This window comes from Equus quagga, chromosome 9 (genome assembly GCF_021613505.1).
Source record: "Equus quagga isolate Etosha38 chromosome 9, UCLA_HA_Equagga_1.0, whole genome shotgun sequence".
NCBI lineage: Eukaryota > Metazoa > Chordata > Mammalia > Perissodactyla > Equidae > Equus > Equus quagga.
In genome coordinates, this window is record NC_060275.1 from 88605325 (window position 1) to 88626131 (window position 20807).

The window sequence follows — 20807 nt, forward strand, 5'->3', positions numbered from 1 at the left end:
TTTTTCTTCCTTTTTTTTATCAGCTGATAATGTTTAATAAACTCACACAATTACAATAACAACTGATATAAATAGATTTGGAAGTAAACAGAACCGACTCTTGGGTGGTGGGAGAAAAAGTGTGAAGCTGTAGAGGAGAGGACGGTAGAAACCCTAAAGTTCGGTGTCAGACAGGCAGCTGGCACAGAAGGACTAGAGAACATCGGTCAGGCTGGCAAGTCAGTAACTTGGACGAGAGTTAAGAGAGATTCTACTAATTCATATCTTCCAAATTTCTCAACACGCTTCTTCAAATGGCATCTCATTGTAAATCAGAGAGTCCTTGAGGATGTTTCTGAGCTCAGATATAATTAGGCCTATTTTGCTTATGAAAAAACCAAAGGCACAGAGAGAATAAAGTAGACCCAAGGTCAGACAGTTTGAGTTGAACAGGAACCCTGCAACAGCTCTTTGCCGTCTTGCTTTCTTTATTCTCTTCTGTGCTTTTACAATGTGGGAAGGAAAGAGGGCAAAGTTAAGCTGTTAAGTAACCTTTAAACTATTGATAAAGAGATCCCACGGAAATTTGAGAGAACTTCAGGTTAATGCTGTGTCTTGGTTTCACTTGACCCCTGATCATCTATGTCAGGGGTGGATGTGTTCAGGAACCACAGGCTTCAGAAAATTAGGATCCTCTGGGCATCTTAGGTAGCATCCTCTTCTCTATACAACACAAATACACACACACACAGCTCTGTGTTTGGAAAAGAAATTGAAATTATAATCCAAACTGAGAGATAATGAAATGTTCTACATCTAGATAAAGGAAATAAATATCTTATCTCATATACTTTCTCTCTAATGACAATGGCAGAAAGATCAATGAGAGGAGTCACAGAAAGAGAAAGAAAATCATCAGTAAAACTGAACACTCTTTCCTCTCACTGTGGGGGGAGTTGTGAGCCAAGAGACTTTCAGGCCATCTTTTGGTCAGGGAAGGACTTTTCGTTCTTCCAACGTGACAAACCATTTTGCTTCCTGAAGAAATAAGATGCTGCACTCCTCCACAGTTACTTTTTTCCCGTCCTCTGAGAAATCAACACCTCCAGAAGATCCTCTTGCCCTAGGCACTTCCAAGATCACAATGTTCTCATTTCCACGTGGCTTACAAACTGCAGGGCGAGCAGTGTGGGCAGCTGAGGGCCAGTTCCTGCTTCAGCGTGATACCCAGTCAGGTTGTCGTTGCACTCATGCAAATGCTCCTTGCACATGATCACTGACACTTTCAAATCAGTGGTGAGAGCAATTCTCTGTATGGCTTGAAAGTTGATCCTCTTTAGAAACAATGAGGCATAGTTATACAAGAAACCAAAGAAAAACAATCCTTTATCAGTGGAAATCTTAATATCTGAAGCCTTACCAGCAGCTATAGGTCTCCATGTTCATGAAAGTTCTGAGCCAAATCTCACTAGATAGAATGAGAGTCCTAACAGAGGATAGTAGTAGGAAATGGAAATAGCAGCAAAAAAAGAAAACCTACCAATTTTTAAAAATCTTTATTTTTGCCTCTAACATAAACCTCCTTCCCTTATTAAACTTTCTACCTGAGAGGCTAAGAGGAGAAACCGTGAGCTGGGTCTCCTGTTCTGCCATCTAGTGTGTCAGATATCTAGCTATAGCTGCCTATTGCTTTCCTTTGACAATTAGTTGCTTATAGAGACCATTGTGGTTCTGTGGATGCTCAATTAGTCAGATTCAGACCAGGGAAGTTTTTTCATCCAACAGGTTCTGGAGGTCAGCTCCAGGTCCAATTTAACCGGTTTAAAGTTTCTCTGGATTGGCCTTAATGCAAGCAAAGATGAACAGGATTTCCCCTCTCCTACAATATGCCCAAGTGTTCTTCCCTCTACTTTTATCTCCATTCCTCACATACACATTATTCAATTGCTCATCTTGGCTCAAGCATCATTTCCTCCTGGATCTTTCCTTACATTTGTCAGTTGGGCTCTTTTTGCTGTATGATCTCCTGGAACCAGGTTCTCTTTATTCAAAGTACTTATCTGAGCCTTTAATTATAAATCCATTACTATGATTATTTGATTAATGTCTATTTTTCCACTATCCTTTAGGTTCATGAAAAAAATAACCACTGCTGTTTTTGTTCTTTCTTTTTCTTTTTTTTCCCACCATATTATCCCAGTGCCTAGAATATCATGCAGGAATAAATAGCTACATTTAGGAGTTGCATTTCTCCATTGATTCTTCTTATAAGAAAATCTGATTTTCAAGCCATTACCCTCCAAAAACCATTTACATGATTGCTGTCACTGACATCCATATTGCTAAATGTAATGGACATTATTTTGGTCCTCATCTCCTTTGACATCTCAGCAACATTCAATAGTGTTGACCTTCTTCTGCATATACTTTCTTTCCATGGCTTCCAATATACAACATCGTCTTGTGTAGCTTCTACCTCTCTGGCTATTGCCCTCTAGTTTTGGCAGGGTCCTCCTTGTGCTTAGACATTAGGTGTTGGAGTTCCTCAAGGCTCGGATCTGTCTCCTCACCTTATGCTACACTCTCCTGCTGGGGAATCTCATCCATACCCACATTCAATGATCCTCCATAGACTAATAACAAATTTAAATCTTTAGCACAGACTTCTTCACTGAGCTTAGACCTGAATATCCAAATTCCTATATATCTATTTTGTTTGAGTGTCTTAAAGATACTATAAATTCAATGCAGAAAGGAGATTTTGAGTCATCACTCTCCCCTCCCTAAAGCTAAGCATCTTCTAATATTTTCTATTTCAGTTAAGCCACTAATATTCATTGTCTTATGCAAACCAGAAACCTAAGAATCATATTTTACAACTTTCATAACTTACCCACAATATGCAGTAGCCTCCATTTTACCTGCTAAATATGTCTCAAATTTATCGACTTCTTTCCATATTCATCTCTGGCACTTTGGTCCAAATTATCATCAGATTGTCTACCCATAATCCTCTTGACTACCACGCCCATCCAAATCTACTCTCCACACAGAAGCCAGAATTAATTTCTTTTTCAAAATGCAGACCTGATTTTGTCACACCACCCACTGCTTAAAACCTACCAAAGACATTCCACTGCTGATAAAATAAAGACAAAAATTGTTCAAAAGCCACTTAAGACCCTGCACAGCCTGCCACACACCCACCTCTCTGGCCAAAATGATCTTACTTTCCTGTGCTTTAACCTCACCGGCTTTCTTTCAGTTCCAGAAAAGTCACACGCTGCCTCTCTTCAGAGCGCTTTATGCCTGATGTTTCCTTTGCTTTGAACACTCTCTTTTCTCTTCCCATTTTTACCATTCCTAACCTTCCTAGCTACATCAATTGTCTTGATTATATGCTTTCTCTTTAATAGCACTAATAATGACAGCACATCTCTTTGTATTAGTATTACAGACTATAAGTTCTGTGAGCACAGAATCTGGGTCAAATTTTGCTCAATCCACTATCCCCAGAACCTACTGCAGTGCTGGGAATATCGTAGTTGTTCAGTAAATATTTGAAAGACGAATAAACAAAACTTTCACTAATTCCATTTTCTTCAGTTATCTGAACTTAGCAGGAATTTTAGGTTGGAAAATGACAGCTCATGAGACCTAGAAAGGACCTTCCAGATGGAATATTTCAAGACAGCGTTATTTGGAAAAGCCAAACAAAGGCACTAACTCCAGGAGATACATGAGAAGCTTTCACTATTGCTTTTTCTCCTAAATTCAAGCTTATCTCTTGGAATCTATGCTGTGCACTGTTCTTCACTCCCTTTTCTTTTGTTTCAGATATTCTGACAAAATTAAAGGGCCGTTGTCAGCCAGGGCAAAAACAGTTGGGATCTGAATGTGTTTGCATGTCTCCAGAAGAAGATTGTAGGTAAGAGATACTCTGTGGACTTATTTGGAAATTGGAAAACCAGTGTAGTGTAACCAGCTTGATGGAGAAGCTGAGCTTCTTGACGCACAAACAAAAAACATATTAATTTTTCACGTAACTGATATGCCTTGTGCTCTATTGAATTCCTTCTTCCCCACTAGGTAGCAAGGTTTCTTAATTATCTCTCAGCTCAATTCCCTAAGTTTGCATGGCTTTTGTTTATCAACACAGTCTCAGTTTGGTTATAAAGACTTATTCCCGGCCATTTGAAAACTTCAGACTCAATCATCTTGAAGCCTTCCTCTTCCCTCTAAGTTTAGGGAAGGTTGTAATTCCAAAAACTTGCAGTACAGAAAGTAGTGTAAGTGTGGACTTCACAAACACACACACCCCTTTTTCAGTCTATTATTTCATGTTGGGGTAGAGATCCTGAAGCATGAAGAAAAAACTGATATATTCTCTTGTGACTGCCATGACTAGATGGCTATCTCCTCTTTGTTGTAACTGCCCCTTCTTTACATAAACAAACCCGGGACTGTCGAGGGCGCTTATTAATTTAAGGGCTACTTTCAGCCAAATTTAAGCCAAACTAGCATTAGCTAAAGATCAAATTTTGTTTCTCTGTCTCACAAAATAAATGCAGAGGTAAGCAGCTAGGGCTAGTATGGCGATTCTCTCATTGCAGACAGGACTGAGACTCCTTTGTGCTGTCTGTTCTCCCATCCCTAAAGTTAGTTCAAGGTCCAAGATTGCTCTGCTGGAGCAGGAAGGAAGGAAGACTAAAAATGGACACATCCTGTCTTTCTAAGAAGAGCTCTTGGAAGACCCATCACTTGCTTCCATCTATTAACCTTCTCTTATTCACATGGCTACATGTACCTGCAAGGGAGGCTATGAGATGCAGTTTCTTGGCTGGCTACTTAGGCATTTTAAATAAAGTTAGAGTTAAATTACTGTGGAGGAGAAAGAATGGCATTGGGTTAGGAAGCTGTGGAAGAGGATAACTTTTTCCCTCTTCTCTTTTAGGTTCGTTGGCTGGTCTAGTAATTAATTTGACATAAGACAGATTAACAGGAGAAAAACAAATTTAGTTTCATGTGCACAGAAGCCCCAAAGATATGAGACTCAAAGAAGTGACCAAAGCAGGCAGCTTTTATACCTTGTAGACACAGAAACAATTATTTGTTAAGATTTGAGAAAATAAAGGATTTAGGGCCTGGGGTAGTAAATTAATGAAGAAGTAACAAAGTTTGTTTACACATTCTTCTTGGCCTTGAATTCTCTATCTCAGGCAATAAGGGTGCCTTCTACCCTTCCGGTATAGGGAGACTGATTCCACAAAGGAGATTTATTTCCTGCTTTTAGGGAAACAAAGGAGGATCAGAGAGTCTTTCTTACACTGGCTGTTCCTTAGGTAACTTTAATTCAAAATAATCAATATGCCAAAGTGGCATATTTGGGGGCGGCTTATTCTGCCCTCCTTCAAAGCCAACAGACGCCACCCAATTGTTATATATCACTTTTAACACTGATTGGCTATCATGTTCCTCTGTGCTGCAGATGAACAATTGCTTGCAGGGACACATTTATTTATTCATTTTGGAGAACATCACAGGGTGTTTTCCTGTATAATTCCATTGATGTAATTCAGCCCAAAGGTGGTTCTATCTACTTTTCTCAGCATTCAGCACAGGTGGCCCACCACGTAGCTTCTTGCTGCTGGAGTCTCCTCATTCAGCAGATGGCCTTCTGAGGAGTACTTACAACATTCACATTGTTCATTTAACAAAGAGGAAACTTCTTTCTTGATCTTCACAATACCAAGTCTGAGAATACAGACTGTCCTCTGGAACGTCTGAATTTCAGCTCTTTCCTACCTCTTTGGCCTCTTTCTATAGTCCTCAGTTCTCTTTTATACAGCGTCGAAGGTGTTTATGGGAGTGGCTGGCCCTATAGTTTAAGTTCTCTGAATTTAGAACCTTTTCTTCTCAGCTATGGGCTCTAGTTCCTGGAAATAATTTTACACACTGGTGCACTAATTGTTAACTCTACAATTGACATCAGAGAAGAAACTCAAATTTGGAGCAATCAAGGAGCTCTTGTCCTCTCAGCAAGAGAAGGGCTGTGGCCACTGGTTACCTCTTGGGAGTAGGTATTTAGAGAGATTAAGATTAGGAGATTAAGCAAATTACCCAGAGAATGACTTAAAAGCTCATGCTCTTAATCACCATACAAACACATTTGCAAAGCTATATAATGATATAAGACTCTGGGGTTGCAATCAATGAATGTGATAGAGTTCAGAGGAGGCGCATCTTTCTGTGGGCTAGGTTGATCAAGGTTAGATTCACAGTGTAGCCAAGAATTGAAGTGGACACAGATAGGCAGAGGAAAGAACGCAATGCTGATTGAGCAGGGCATGAGATGGCAGCAAAGCAAGAGTAATCTTAGCAGTTTAGAAAATTATCAATACAATTGTCAAGTGATAAAGAGGGATTAAGGAGGATGGGAAAATAAGTCGAGAAAAGAAAGTTGATTGGAGTCTAATTATGGAAGATTTTGATTACCAGAATTTGAGAATTCAGACTAATTTGAAGGCAATTAGGAATAATATCAAGATTAAGAGAAATTTAGAAAGATGAATCCCAGCGCAGGCAAGTTGAAATGAGGAACTGAAAGAAGAGAAATCAGGAGGGAAAAAAGCAGGGAGAAGAAAACTGGCTGTTAACATACTAAATTGGCTACATGCTGTCTCTTTTTTTCTGGTCTTCATGTATAAACGCTTGCTTTCATCTCTTGGGCAGCCATTATTCAGAAGATCTCTGTGTGTTTGATACAGACTCCGATCATTACTTTACTTCACCCACTTGTAAGTTTTTGGCCAAGAAATGTTTAAATTATCAGCAACTCCATTTTCTACATGTTGGTTCCTGCCAAGATGGTCCACAGCTGCAATGGGGTCTTGAAAGGACAAAACTTTCATCCAATAGCACAAAGAAAGAATCCTGTGGCTACGACACCTGTTACGACTGGGAAAAATGTTCAGGTAAGCTCCAGTGGTGACCACACACTAGAAATACTCTCACTTAACCTTCATCTCAGCTGATATATCTTACTTACATTTATACACTCTTTATTAAAAATAACCCTTCCTTAATGAAAGATAATTCTTTTTCATTGTAAAAAAATTTATAAAATTATTTAAAGAGAAAGGAAAAATATAACCTACCCACAATTGGAAATAACGAACAATTTTGGTGTAAATCGTCCTGATCTTTTTTCTATGCATATATAATCCGTACCACCCTTAGACCCCAGTAAGAAGAGCATTCGTCCCAAGCATTCGTCCCAATCTCGTGCTTCAGGCACTCTTCTCACCCCCAACTTTGGAGGAACTTCATCAAAATTGTCTAAGTTTTTCTCTGGCAGTTGAGACCAGCTGGGGCCAGCATAGGTAGAGCGCCCTGAGCCTGGGCTGGGTTCCTCATGGAACCGATTGCTGGAAGTATCTTCCTCAATGTTTTTTTAAGTCCTCTTGCAGTGCCTGGGACCAGCTAAGGCTGACAGTATTATTCAGGCGGGACACCCTGACTTCAAACAGGGTTGCTCTTGGCCTCAGTTCCTTCATGGAACATTCTCTGATCCTCTACTGCTTCTCTCTCTGGCTATGCATGAGGTCAGCCAGATGCTCCAAGGAGCTCTGTGAGTCCACCTATAGAGTCATCCTGGCTCAGATTTAGACCTTCATACCCAGAGAGCAGCCTGTGAGCCACCAGCCAGCAGGGTATTCTTTTCTCAAGATTGCTTGAGATTGGACTGCTACTATGGTGCTGACACTAATTCAGAGTGACTTTAACTGGTTATATAGAGAGGCATCACATAAAAAATTTTTCCCTGGGGCCTCACATACCTCAAGAGTGGCCCCGATTATATTACAAATTAAAAAAAAATAAAATAAGATCATACTCTATATTCTATTCTATGTATTGCTGCTTTTTGCTTAATATATCATGAAACTATTTCTGAAACTATTTCCATGTTGTCATATATTATTCTGCCACATAATTTTCCATGTCTACAAAAGCCCATGTGGACATTCTGTGATTTATTTAACCAATCTTCTTTTAGGCATTTAGATTTTTCCCAATATTTTACTATTATAAACAGTGTTGTAATAGACAAATTTATCACAGATAAATCTATAATCTAAGATTATTTCCTTAAGATATACCTCAGAAAATGGAATTTCTAGTTAAATATTATTTTAAAATATAGTCTTTGTTGATACAATGTATTAACCTGCTTTCCAGAAATATTTTGACCATATTATATTTCTCTCTACAACATATAATAAAGACTGCCATCCCACACCCTCACAAATGTTGGAGTTATCACTCCTTTATATCTCTGCCAATTTAATATTCAAGAAGTAGCGTTACATTTCCACTTTCCATAAGCATATTGGCTATTGAAATTTCATTTGTGAATTTCTTAGAAGCAGAAACTTCACAGCAGTACATTTGCTCTAAGATGAAGTTTGACCCTGAAATAACCCATCTAAGCTTCATATAATACATAAATATGGGTTGAATATCGGGATTTAACAGAACTCAAATAGGCAGCTAGATTTCCCTTGTGACACATCTTCAAAAAATTATCTTAAATCAAGGCACAAAGTATGCAATAGAAACTTGAATTGTTACATCTAACTTTTGCTGAAACCACTTACTTTTGCAAAAACAAAGATAAAAACCTTATTGTTCCCCTTGATTCTTCTTTCACATTCCAGCCCAATGATCTTCGGTTTGATCCTGGAAAAGGGGAGAGGACTTATTACCCAAATCCACTTCCTTCCTGATCCACTTAAAGTTGATTATCAAGATCCCATTCCCTTGGCAGGCAGCAGGATTGAACTCATGACAGAGGGTAGACATAGGTGGCATGGTCAACAGGCCATCTGATGGTGGCAACTCAGGAGGTCAATGTCTGGGGCTTCCAAACTTCATTCCATATCTGAACAAGACAATTCCACGTAAGAGACAGCAAACCAGGGCCTGAGATATACATTGCCCATTTCTAATCAGTATTAAATCATCTTGCAGATAAATACAACTATTCATTTTTTGGCTGCCTGACCAACACCATTACCCAGCTGACATCTCTCTGAGAACTAATAATTTATGGTAGAAAAGAGCTGAAAGTATTATGCAATATCATTTTGTATTTAAAATATAAACTTTTTCCCTGCAAATTATAGTATAAGGACATTACTGTCAAAAATACATATGGAAAATAAAAGGAATTTGGTCAACAGGGAGGATGACAGTGGTCCCTGTCTATACCACAATAGGTGTGTAGTCTAAGTATGTGGGAGGTGTTTGCTGTTAGCTTCCATTCTTCCTTCTGTATAATGGAGAAAATGTCTTCATGGAACTCCTCTATTACAGAGACTTTCTTTCTGTTTTTTAAATATTTTCCCACAAATTATTCTTTTCAAATCTATCTGAATGAAAAATAATCTGCAGCTTACAATTTCATCAAAATATTTGTCTTTACTATCACCCATTACTGTACATCTATCTAAATCCCACTGTCTTTAGAAGTCTAAGTTTGTCTAAAAAATAACACTAAAAAGTTTGAAGACTTAACCTATATCGCTCAAGTGAGCAGAATGTCTTAGGATAATCCAACTAAAACATGAACATTTCCTTAAGAAGAGAGTTAAGTTATCTAAAATATTCTTTGATTCTGCACACAATCAGAAACCTGAGAGTATTTTTCCCCCTAAAGAGATAGTGTGCCTCTGCCAGCCTCCTCTAATTGGTGAGCGAAAGTGAAGGGGGCAGAGAATTCTGTTCGGGGAGCACTAGAGAACGGCATCCGTGTACAAACCACAGCATTCAGGAAGAGAGAGAAAGCTGAAAATGTATTTTATACCCAACCCACTCATGGGAAGTTGGGATATTATTAATTTTGAGTTGAATGTCACTTTGATTAAATTGTGTTCTTGATTACATTGTGTACTTTGCTACTCATTTCCTCCCTATCTAAAATGAAATACGAAAGAGTTTAAAATGAAACTTCAAAATAACATGAAGTTCACTTTTCAAATGTTAGAACACAAACGGCTTCCCAAGGAGCCTATTTTTATGACTATTAAATGTTTTGTCTGACTTTCAAAAATATCCACCATCAACCAACAGGAGGAGAAGATTTACTCAGCCAACATCCATGTGGTACCCAATATGTGGAAGTCACTATACAAGTATGGTGAGAGGTCTGAAGATAAAGGGGCTTTATATCCTCAAATTGTTCACAGTACTTGGAGAAGTAACTTTACAAAGTAATTGCATGAAGAACTTTAATGCAAGGCAGAATGTGATAAGAGCTGTAAGAGAGATAAATATCTTCTGGCCTGGAAGGGTTTCATAAGGCTGGAAGCAAGAGAGCTGTGTGTTGGAGGATGAATTGGTAGAGATGGTGGGAAATGCCTTTGGGTGCTGGTAGTCTGAATATAAACTTGCTAAGAGCATTTAAGCCATAACTATGGTAAAAGAGCAGTGAGCATGGTCTTTCCAGAAGCTTAGGGAACTGACTTCCTCTCCAGAGGTGAAATAGTCTCCTGTCCTTTGCCAAACCCTGTCCTTTCCAGCAATGGACAAGACTTTCCATAACTAGAATCTTCTTTAGCCAGTTGACAGAGGGCATAGAAGGGAAATGCATGCATTTTCATTAAGTATTTCCCACCAAGGGCAGGAAGCATATGCATATGAGCACCTCCCCATTTCCTTTCCCTTTTTTCTCCCATCAGTTGAAACACATGGGAAAGAAATTACATCTACCCAAAAGAAGCTACTCATTAATGACATCATTGCTGATTTTTTAGGCCAACTCAGATATTTTGGCAACATGAATTATCTCAGATCTATCAGATACACTTCTTTTTTTGGATACTTATACCCCCCCCCCCCCCGAAATTCAGAATTTGAAATCAATTGATGAAGCACAATTAATTGAGCACCTTGTTAAGAGCTGAGTGGGACATACAGATGGACGAATCTTAGCTCTCAAACAGAGCACTTATAATTGTCTTGGGAGAAAGACATATGAAAAGCTGGCTGACAAGAAAGTATAAAAATGTCAGATATAGTATTGACAAATTTACATCATCAAAGTTTAGTTAAAGGAAAGATCGGTGTGGGGGTGAAGTGGCTATGAAATGGTTCATGGAGGACGTGCGACTTGTAGAAACTGGACGTGTAGGGAAAAAGTAGTAAAGAGCACATCAGTATGGCAAAAAAAAGGGGATAATATGGACAAAAGGAAAAAACTGACCACCTTTGGTGGCTTTTTGGGGAAACAGAGAGAGAATTGATCTACCTGGAATGGAGAGGGCAGAAAAGATAATGTTGCAAAGGGATATCGAGGGCAAACTGTGGAGGACCTTGAACTTTGATGAAAACATGCATGTATTTATGAATGAGTCTATATCCCTTTACTCAAAATTGATTTAACATACTTGGCTTTGGTAACTTTGCCCCTAAATAATTGTTTTAAAACTATTTCATGAACACAAGTTTTATGTGAATTATGAAATGATTGGATGGTTCTGAAACCAAGCCTCATAAGAGAAGCACCCAATTTTACTGCTTATTAAAAATACAGATTCCCAGGCATAACCCAGGAATATTCTAGAAAGAAATCAACAAATGTGGTGTAAGTTATGTTAAGGAGTTCAAGCCTGTGTGTCATTTATGACTTAAAACCTGCTTCTACCACTTACTAATTGTGGGACCATGGGCTAATCACTTAATCTCTGAGCTCAGTTTCCTCACACGTAGAATTAGTGTGATAACACAGAGTTCATATATTTGCTGTAAGGATTAAATGAAATAAAGCATATAAAGTGTTTGGCATGATGTGTGGTTTCACAGTACATGCTTAATAAATGATAACTATAAATGTATTCCGTCAATGCCAATGAGAAAAGAACAGAAAGGACTGAAGACATTGTGGAAATGGATTGACAGGACTTGGGGATCGATTGGATCTGGGCAGTGAGTGAGAGGGAGGAGTCAGAGACAGCCCAACTCCTGAATCTTACTGGCTTAGTAGTGCACTCTGCTCTCTTACATCCAGACCACTCCTTTCAACAATGGTTGGGTCTTTCGAGTCATCGCCTGTGTTCCAGCTTTCTTATTCATTGCCACCAAGGTGCTCACCACTCTGGGGACAAGTTAGGTGAGATCAAATTCTAAAGCACTGTGGTGAGTCACACCGTCTCTCTCTCTCATTGCAGCCCCCACTTCCAAATGTGTCTGCCTACTACCGCCCCAGTGCTTCAAGGGTGGACACCAACTCTACTGTGTCAAAATGGGATCATCAACCAGTAAGAAAACAGTGAACATCTGTGAAATAGGAGCTGTAAGATGTGCCAACAGAAAAGTGGAAATACTGCATCCTGGGAGGTGTTTGGTCTAACACAATTACTGATAAACAGATTTACCATCCAAAAATAATCCCTACAAAAGGGCATTCTTGTACAAACAACAGACTGGCAGGCCTAGAAGTTACTGACAAATTCTCTTGTGTTAGTTTCATGTAATTATTCTCCCCTACCTCTCCTGTCTTAGCCTCCTCTATCCAGTTCCAGCATATGACCCCCTGTAGCACACTCCTAGGTAATAACTTTCACGTCAATCTAGCAAATTCCTCTGTTCAGGTTGCACTAAAATGATGGAACTTCCAAGGACTTTATGAAGCCTGCAGTATTAAGCATCCTCACAAGTAGAAATAGGAACAAAAACCATAATTTCCTTCAGCGAATTAGTAAACACGGAAATCTACAACAACTTGTAAAACACATTCTTGAAACTGAACTTTCATGCATTCATTCAGCAAATAATTCGGAATGTCTATAATGGGCCAAGTACTGTTTCAGGTGCTGGGGAGTCAGCAGTGAACAAAACAGACAAAAGCCCTCATGAAGCTCACGTTCACGTGGAAGAAGATCTACAAAAAATAAAACAGGCAGGTAAAATATATAGTAGGTTTGATGGTGATAATTGTATGGAAAAATAATGCAGGGAAGGGTGAATCCTATCCTTAAGCCTTATCTCATGCAAGCAAATATTCCATAGTAATAAGCATCACATTAAGGATGATTGCACTCAAGTGGAAATTACCCTGTTTAAAGTAGTTAAGAATAAACTTCTGGAATTCCATTTTCTTAGCAAGGAGAAAAAAGATTCAGCTTGTAAGCTGAAGTGTGTGATGGATGGAAAATCATAAGATAATTTTGAAGGAATAATTTTTAAAGCAGTCAGATCTTTCGTATTAGGCCATGTCAAGTAGACGCCCATATTGTTGTTTTGGATTGGAGAAGAGAAGATTCTTTGAAAGAGCAGTTCTCAAATATTAGTGTGCTCGGAATCACCTGAAGCTCTTGTTAATACACATCCCTGTGACTGACCCCCAGTTTCTGGTTCAGTAGGTCTGGGGTGGAGCCTGAGAATTTGTGTTTCTAACAACTTTCCAGGTAGTACTGCTGATGATCATGAGGGGATCACATTTGAGAATACTTAGTTTAGAAATCGAGTCATCAACCAGCTAATCCTGATTACTAATTGATCTCAAAACCTTAGCCAGCCAATGTCTAAGCAGGTGAGTGGAAACGCATTCCCTTCCTCTAAAACTCATTGGGATTCCCACCTCGTGGAAGGGGGCTATGAACTACAGCTCCCTGGTGGCACCCACGCTAGACTGTTTTACATTTGGATTCCCACCTCGTGAAAGGGGGCTGTGAACTACAGCTCCCGGGTGGCACCCACACTAGACTGTTTTACAGGAAATGCAGCTCCTCTTCGATCTCGTTAATCAAAGGATGTTAGCAAAATCTAAAACATCTTGTAATATCAAAGGAGAAGAATGAGAAAGGAAAAAGCCTAGAAACAGAAAACATATTTTCCTGGTATAACAGCAACTGAGTGGGAAGTTTTCTTTTTCTAGGAGTCTGTAACCTATCTTTTTCCCAGGGAAGTCACTCCACTCCCTCCTCACTACAGGAGTGGTACAGACCACACTTTTAAGCCTCAAGCCTTTGGCACTCCCAAGACCCCAGATGGAGGGCAAAGAGGAATTAAATACTCTCACATCCTAAGGAAAGCCACTAACAACTGATTCAAGGAACTTTCCTCAGAACTGCTGTACCCAACTCTCACACCAGCCCCACACCTCTCCAGGCTATACAGCAGGACTATGGGCAGAGGGAGGGGAGCCATGGGGATCTGCAGCCACATGAATGCAGTGCTCATAGTGAAAGTCCTCCTCCTCTCCTGTGCTTTTCCTCCCGTTGGTGAAGAGGAGGATGATGCTGAAAGTACCCACTGAAGCTAGGCAACTGAAGCCCCGAGAGAATCATTTGTAGGGTGTGGGGTCACAAGGATATGTGGTCCTGCCCTCGCTGGCTGGATGCTGTGGAATCTTAGAGCTGCCGCTGGTGAGCAGGGCGCTGGAGGAGTTCCCAGAGATGTGGATCCATACCACTGGTGGAGTTCTCCCTTATATGAGCACAAGACCACTTCCTGCCTAGAGAGTGCTGAGGGCAGGATGCTTACAAGAGAAGCCTGCACCATTTTCATAGCAGGGAGTGGTGTGGCATGACTGGGTGCAGCCCTTGCTCTATCAGAATCCCAAGGCATAGGGAAGGAATGGAGAACTTTGGTACCGCTGGCTCAGCAGGAAGGAATACAGAGAAGAGGAAAGGCAGGAGCTCTGAGGCCATCCTGAGTCTTGAACATAAACCTATGGAAAGAACCAAAAGGAGCCACGGCTGCCTCTCTCACAGGGAGTTCTGGGGGACAGAGTGGGTAGGGGTAAACCAAAACACCACGCCAAGAAACACAGGAACCACCAATAACATAGAACCAGATTTAGTAAGAACAAGTCCAGAGGTGATGCTCCGTCACTGTCTATTACATCAAATAACTCCTGCCATCTCTTCTGGGTCCACTTCCTTGCTTCCAATACCAGACAGCCAGACCCAGCAGATCAAGGGGAGGGGAGTGTCCTAGAATGAGGCATGCTCCTCCCCATCGCTTTTATGATGCCAGAGGGGTTATAAACAGACAAGAGCAACCCTGGTACCCTCCCGACCCCACGTCTTCAGATCCACAAGCCTGGCTGACCCTGGAGGCGGAGAAAGAGATAAGATGTAAATTGGATATGACAGCAGAGACTTAAACTGGACCAACTTCTGAAAACAGAAACTGACCAGAAATCTACGTGACCTGTCCCAGACATGAAGCGTGAGAAAACCGGAATTTGGCAGAACATAGTGAAAGCTGTGAGCATGGCATTAGTTTTCTAGGGCTGACATAACAAAGTACCACAAACTGCATGACTTAAAACAATGAAATATGTTGTCTCACAGTGAAGAAATCTGAAATTAATGTGTCAGCAGTGCCATGTTCTCGGAAATCTGTGGGACAGAATTCTTCTTTGCCTTTTCTGGGTTTTGGTGTTCGTCAGAAATCCTTGGCATTCCTTGGCTTGGAGATGCATCACTCCAGTCTCTGCCTCCATAATCACTTGGCTGTCTTCATCGTCTTCCTTCTGTGCACGTCTGTCTACCCAAATTTGCATTGTCTTGTGAGGACAGCACTCATGTCGGCTCAGGCCCACTCTAATGGCCTCATCTTACTTGGATTACATCTGCACAGACCCTATTTCTAAATCAAGTCACATTCACAGGTACCAAGGTTTTGGACTTTAATGTATCTTTTTTTGCAGACACGGTTTAACCTATAGCACTGTGATTGGGGAAAACAAAATGTTTTCTTTTTGCACCCCATAATATAATCAAAGGTTTATACCAGCTATTACACTCATATTGTTTGATTAAAATCAGTCATGCTTGCTTTAAAGTGTTTTATTCTTTTACTTGTAGCAATCTTCCCTTTTAATGGTGATTAGTTAGTCTTTTTGCCACTTTAGTTACCTTTGTTTCAAAGGATTTTTTGAGTGCGCTAATCCATTAAAGTTTGCATTAGGCTGATTTGCATTCCATTTACCAGTGGAATTTTTCACTCTGATATTAATATTAATATAGCAATTTAGTACAAGTGTTAAGAGCTAGTGATAAAATTGTCATCATGAAGCAGAGAGCAAACCTGAAATATATTAAATACCTGGAATTTGGACCTAGAATCTCCAACGCTGTCCTAGAAGATTAAATAAATTCTAGATGAGAGGTAACAGCTTTATCCTCTTGGGCTACCAGAGATGAGTACCAACCATTCATGCTTATAGCTTAAGTAACTGGAAACCAATTCAGGTCTTTTTTTAAAATATGGATTGTAATTTTTGTTGATTCTGCCAGATATTGACAAAATAAATGAGACCTCCATTTAAAGAATTTTATAGATAGAATGCTATTTATCTCACAGATCCTAGGAGCAGAGCTCTAAGACTATGATTTTAAAATTCCAGTCCTCTGGTGAGGTGACATTCAAGTTTAACTAAAGAGTTCCTCTTTTTGGCAGGCTTTAGTAAAGCTCTCTAAATTTTAGAATATGTTACTGTTTTTTTCTCCTTCTACAAAAGCCTGCAACTCCCACAATCACCTTTCTTTAGTTTTAAAGATTGAGCTCTTCTGTTATACCCAGAAGAGCAGCCACAAGCTAAACCTAATCCACATCCCTTCCTCAATTCAAATTCTGAGTAATGAGACTCTCACAGACCATGATGTCTCCAGTTGGTGTTGGGCACCAAATACCCTGAAGCTTGATTAATTGGATTCGAAATGGCTGGCTCTCTCTAAGGTCACCTTCATTCTTTTGGAATACGTTGTGTGTGGAATCAATGAGGCATCAATCTTCTAACCAAACAAATGGCCTGCAAAATTATACTTGTATCCATTTTATTTTATGAGAGTGAGACAGGCCACTGCTATCCTATTTGTCTTCTTGACAAGTTCTAGCTGCACAGCTTCAGTTCCACGTGTCAAATGTCAGTTAGTAGAGGTATGTGTCACCAATCAAGGGACTCCAAGGAACAGATGGTGCCTTGAAAGTCATGCTCACAAAGATTTATATAGAAAGATGTTCATCACGACATTATTTTTAATAGCAAAAAATGACAGAGTCTAAATGTCCAATAATAAATTATGGCCCCTCCATATGATGGGACAGTATGAGACCACTGACAAGCATCTTTTAAAAAAAGATAGGAAAGGACATAATAAAAGATGACAAACCAGGTTACAATACTATATATAATTACAGCTATGTAAATTGTGTGTGTACGAAAGCCTTTAAAAACAACGATCGGGAGAACAAATCTCTGGAATTTAGAGTTATTTTCATTTCCTTATTTATATTTTTCTGTACTTCTAGATTTTCTACAATCAGCAGGCATTTTTTTTTTTTTGAATAATTGGGCATGAAAACTCATCCTAAAAATTTTTGCTTCTACTTAGGTGAAAAGAACAGATAGCTAATTCTGCTTGTATAGACACACTGATGACAAATTGGCCTTGGAGTTCAAGCCAGCCTCATTGGTCTAGACCTGCCCACACGAGGCAGGTAGTAGCTTTCAGCCAGCCATGTAAGCCACACATGCATTCATTCATTCATTCACAAGCATTTTCTGAATACCTGCTAAGCCACAGGAGTTAGGTCTATAATCATGCAGAGATTTTTGGAGAGGTTTATGGTATACTGGGCAGATTTTAAAGGTATACTTAAACCAGTATTACACAAAATAGAAAGCATTGAGTTACTATTAAAAACTTACAGGTACCGATAACATCCTTAGGAAATAAAAAAACTGGACAGTTTAACAAAATAAAATTGAGCCTAAATTCTCAAAGTTTGATAACAGTTGGAGATACTGAGTAGCTGTTTGAACATGGACTGAGTTCTTCTGAGACTCAGTTTCCTCTTGTGAAAATAGGGACAATACCAGTCAACTCATTCTATTTGTTCTGAGGATTGGCAATATATATATATTGCAACTACTAAAGAGCCTAGAATAAAATGTGCATTCAACTACTTGGGTGTTATCATTTAATGCCGATGGAGAAGAGTGACTGGACTTCACCTCTTATTTCCCACCACATGAGACACTTCCTCTATCGTCAATCTTGTCTTGAAGCCCAATTTATTCAGGAGCCCATGGATTTGCTTAGCGTGTTCAAGAGAGAGAGATGGCTGGAGTATTCAGACTCCACATCTAACTAAGCTGATGAAATGTGCGTGTTCACTGTGCTCATGCAGGCGTGACCACAATGATCAACATCAGCCATAAATGTTTTAAGTTCTCTTTGGAATGAATCACCCTTCATGCCAAATAAATGGAGGTGGCCCAGTGTTTACAATTGAAAACCTGACAATCTGTGATATCAAAGCAATATGAACAGAAGATCCATAAATAGAAAGTGAAGAGCAAATTCAACTGGGTAGCTGGAAATAACACTCGAAGGATTGCTTGCTTAACCACCCTTGCATGATGGAACAACATAGTGGATTTGGAAAGACTACATTTTACCTAAAACATGAGGGTAAAGCCATATCACAGTTCAAAGCCAGGAGACCGGAATTTGTCTCCTCCATGAAGCTGTATTTGTAATAACACCAGGATCTAAAGCACCACCCTAACTGAAACATCTCCATTTTGTTTATAACAACTGAAAACTAATTCTTGCTTTGGGACTTGTCTCCTCTTCTACCAAAAGGCAGTGATTCACACTGGTACATCTTTGCAATTGTCAAAAGTGCTACTCACCAGTGTGGCTGGCTCTCCATCTCCCAGGGACCTGGTAGGATCATACTTCTTGGCTCCTGTGGGTTGGGGCACCACGTAATTGGTTCTGACTAATGAAATGGGAGCAGGAGTACATGTTTAGCTTCTGGACAAAATGTAATTGTTGGCATGAAGATTCTCCAAAGGCCCGCCTTTCACTGTGGCACATTTGAAATGGTGACTGCTCCATCAACTTGAGTCTCTGAGTCACTAACATGAGCAGAGTCCTCTAGTCTAGAGAACTCTGTCAAACTTCTGTGGGTATGTGGCATGAGCAAAAAGTAAACCTTTCTGAGATTTGGGGGTGGTTTATTTGTTACATTATGACCTATCCTACCTGTCTGTCTATAAGTGTAACAAATGACATGATGACATTAGATGCTGATCTCTTTCATGTCCCCAAATTACATTCCAGAACACTTTCAGCTTTCTATGGGCATTATTGAGTAAATAGGAATTGCTATTGCTTTGAACATGGCCTATAATCATTACTATGCTTGGGAAAAAATACAGAAATAAATTAAAATTAGAAAAAGGGAATGATTAAGTTTAGTTCTTAAATACATTCTTAATTGCATCCATAATTTTATAGAGAAATTGATTAGTGGAAAATTAAAGTGACAAAGACCAAATAAATCTTGTATAGAGAGTTTACCTGCTAGTACTAAAAAGAAACGTAAATGCAAAAATGGTGAACCCTTTTCTAAGAAACTCATTATATTTGGATAGTTTTATAAAATGTTAGAAACATTTACTATTTTAAAAAGCATTTCAAAGTTAATTAAATCTGCTTCATATTTCTTGATTACCAAATTATTCCTATTATATTTCACACAAATTGCTTATCAAAACTGCATTCTAAAGAACTTCAGGCATTTATAAAGATGCATATATACAAAAATGGATTCTTCGTTCCAATTTCTAACACTGGGATATAGCTTAAAATCTAACTACTATATTGTAGCAAGTACTATTTATTACCTCTCCCTCTCCCCACCTCCCAAAATCTATTCATCCCCCTGTCAATGGCCACTATTTCACAAGAGGCTGGTCCCAATTCCAACACCAGACCCAAAAATTAAATTGCAATTGGTTTAAGTCAATCGGGGGTGTCCCATTTCCCTTCCCCATGTGGTTTAGACGGTGCAGGTGATGCAAGTCTGATGAACAAGAGGTGAGGAGCATCTTTTGGAAGGCTTCTTAGAAGGACTTTCTCACTCTTCAAGAGTTCACAGGAAGAGATGATCTCTTCTAAATGTTGCCAAGTCTGAATGTGATGCTTGAAATTGCTGCAGCCATCTTGCCACCTTGAGAGGATTTCCATTTGTGGTCTAGGCCAACACATGGAAGAGGCTCCAGCAGAGGCATAGAATCTGGACCCTTTGTGACATCACTAAGCCCCTGAATTAACCAACTCTGGAGTGTCCATGCTTCTGGCCTTCTTACTAGAAAATAATAACTTTTCTCTATTGTTTCAGCTATTTTTGAGTTGCATTTTCAACTACTCATAGGCAAAGATATCCTGATTCAGAAATGAGTCATGTTCTTGCAGTTTGTATTTCCATGATGTTGATAGATTGATAGCATGTTTTTCTTTTAAAATGACTATACCTTGTTTACAAAAAATGGAGAATTCCCACTCCTGATTGAAAATACTTATCTTTTATCTAACAAAGGAAAGAGGAACCTTCAGAAATGGAACCTTATAAGGCAACAATTTAAGCTTATAAAGAATTTCTTCATTATTTCTTAGAATGCCAAAGTCACCTCCAAAGCTTCCCACTGAACCAGTAATAACTGTAGGCCTGTTGTCAGTGCCTTGTTTAATTCTCTGAGGTGAAAGGGAGACCTACAGCTTACCAAGCCCTACTAGGTGCCAGACTCACCACAGAGCTAGTTTATTTAGCCTCACAGCAACCCTAAGAGACATAGATATTACAGGCCTCATGTAGAGATGAGGAAACTAAAGGTCAGAGACCAGAGTTACTCACCAAATGTTATATATCTTGTAAAAAGCAGAGACATAATTCAAAGCTGGCCAGTCTAACTCAAGACCACAGGGGCTAACTGTACAGTATCAATGTTAAATTTATTGGTT

At 39.4% G+C, this 20807-nt stretch overlaps 1 protein-coding gene across 4 annotated transcripts in view; it reads left to right on the forward strand.

Annotated features, from left to right (window-relative positions):
* C6 (complement C6) overlaps positions 1–20030 on the forward strand; it is a 62806-nt gene extending 42776 nt beyond the window's left edge. For 2 of the 4 annotated variants that reach the window (XM_046670930.1, XM_046670929.1), the window contains exons 16-18: positions 3817–3907; positions 6712–6953; positions 12207–20029. In XM_046670930.1, the coding sequence (XP_046526886.1) occupies positions 3817–3907; positions 6712–6953; positions 12207–12388 (515 nt within the window). In that variant the 3' untranslated portion in view covers positions 12389–20029. Of the gene's footprint in view, positions 1–3816; positions 3908–6711; positions 6954–12206 lie in introns of all 4 variants that reach the window. The other 2 variants (XM_046670927.1, XM_046670931.1) reach the window with 1 other exon arrangement.
* Positions 20031–20807: the final 777 nt, after the last annotated feature.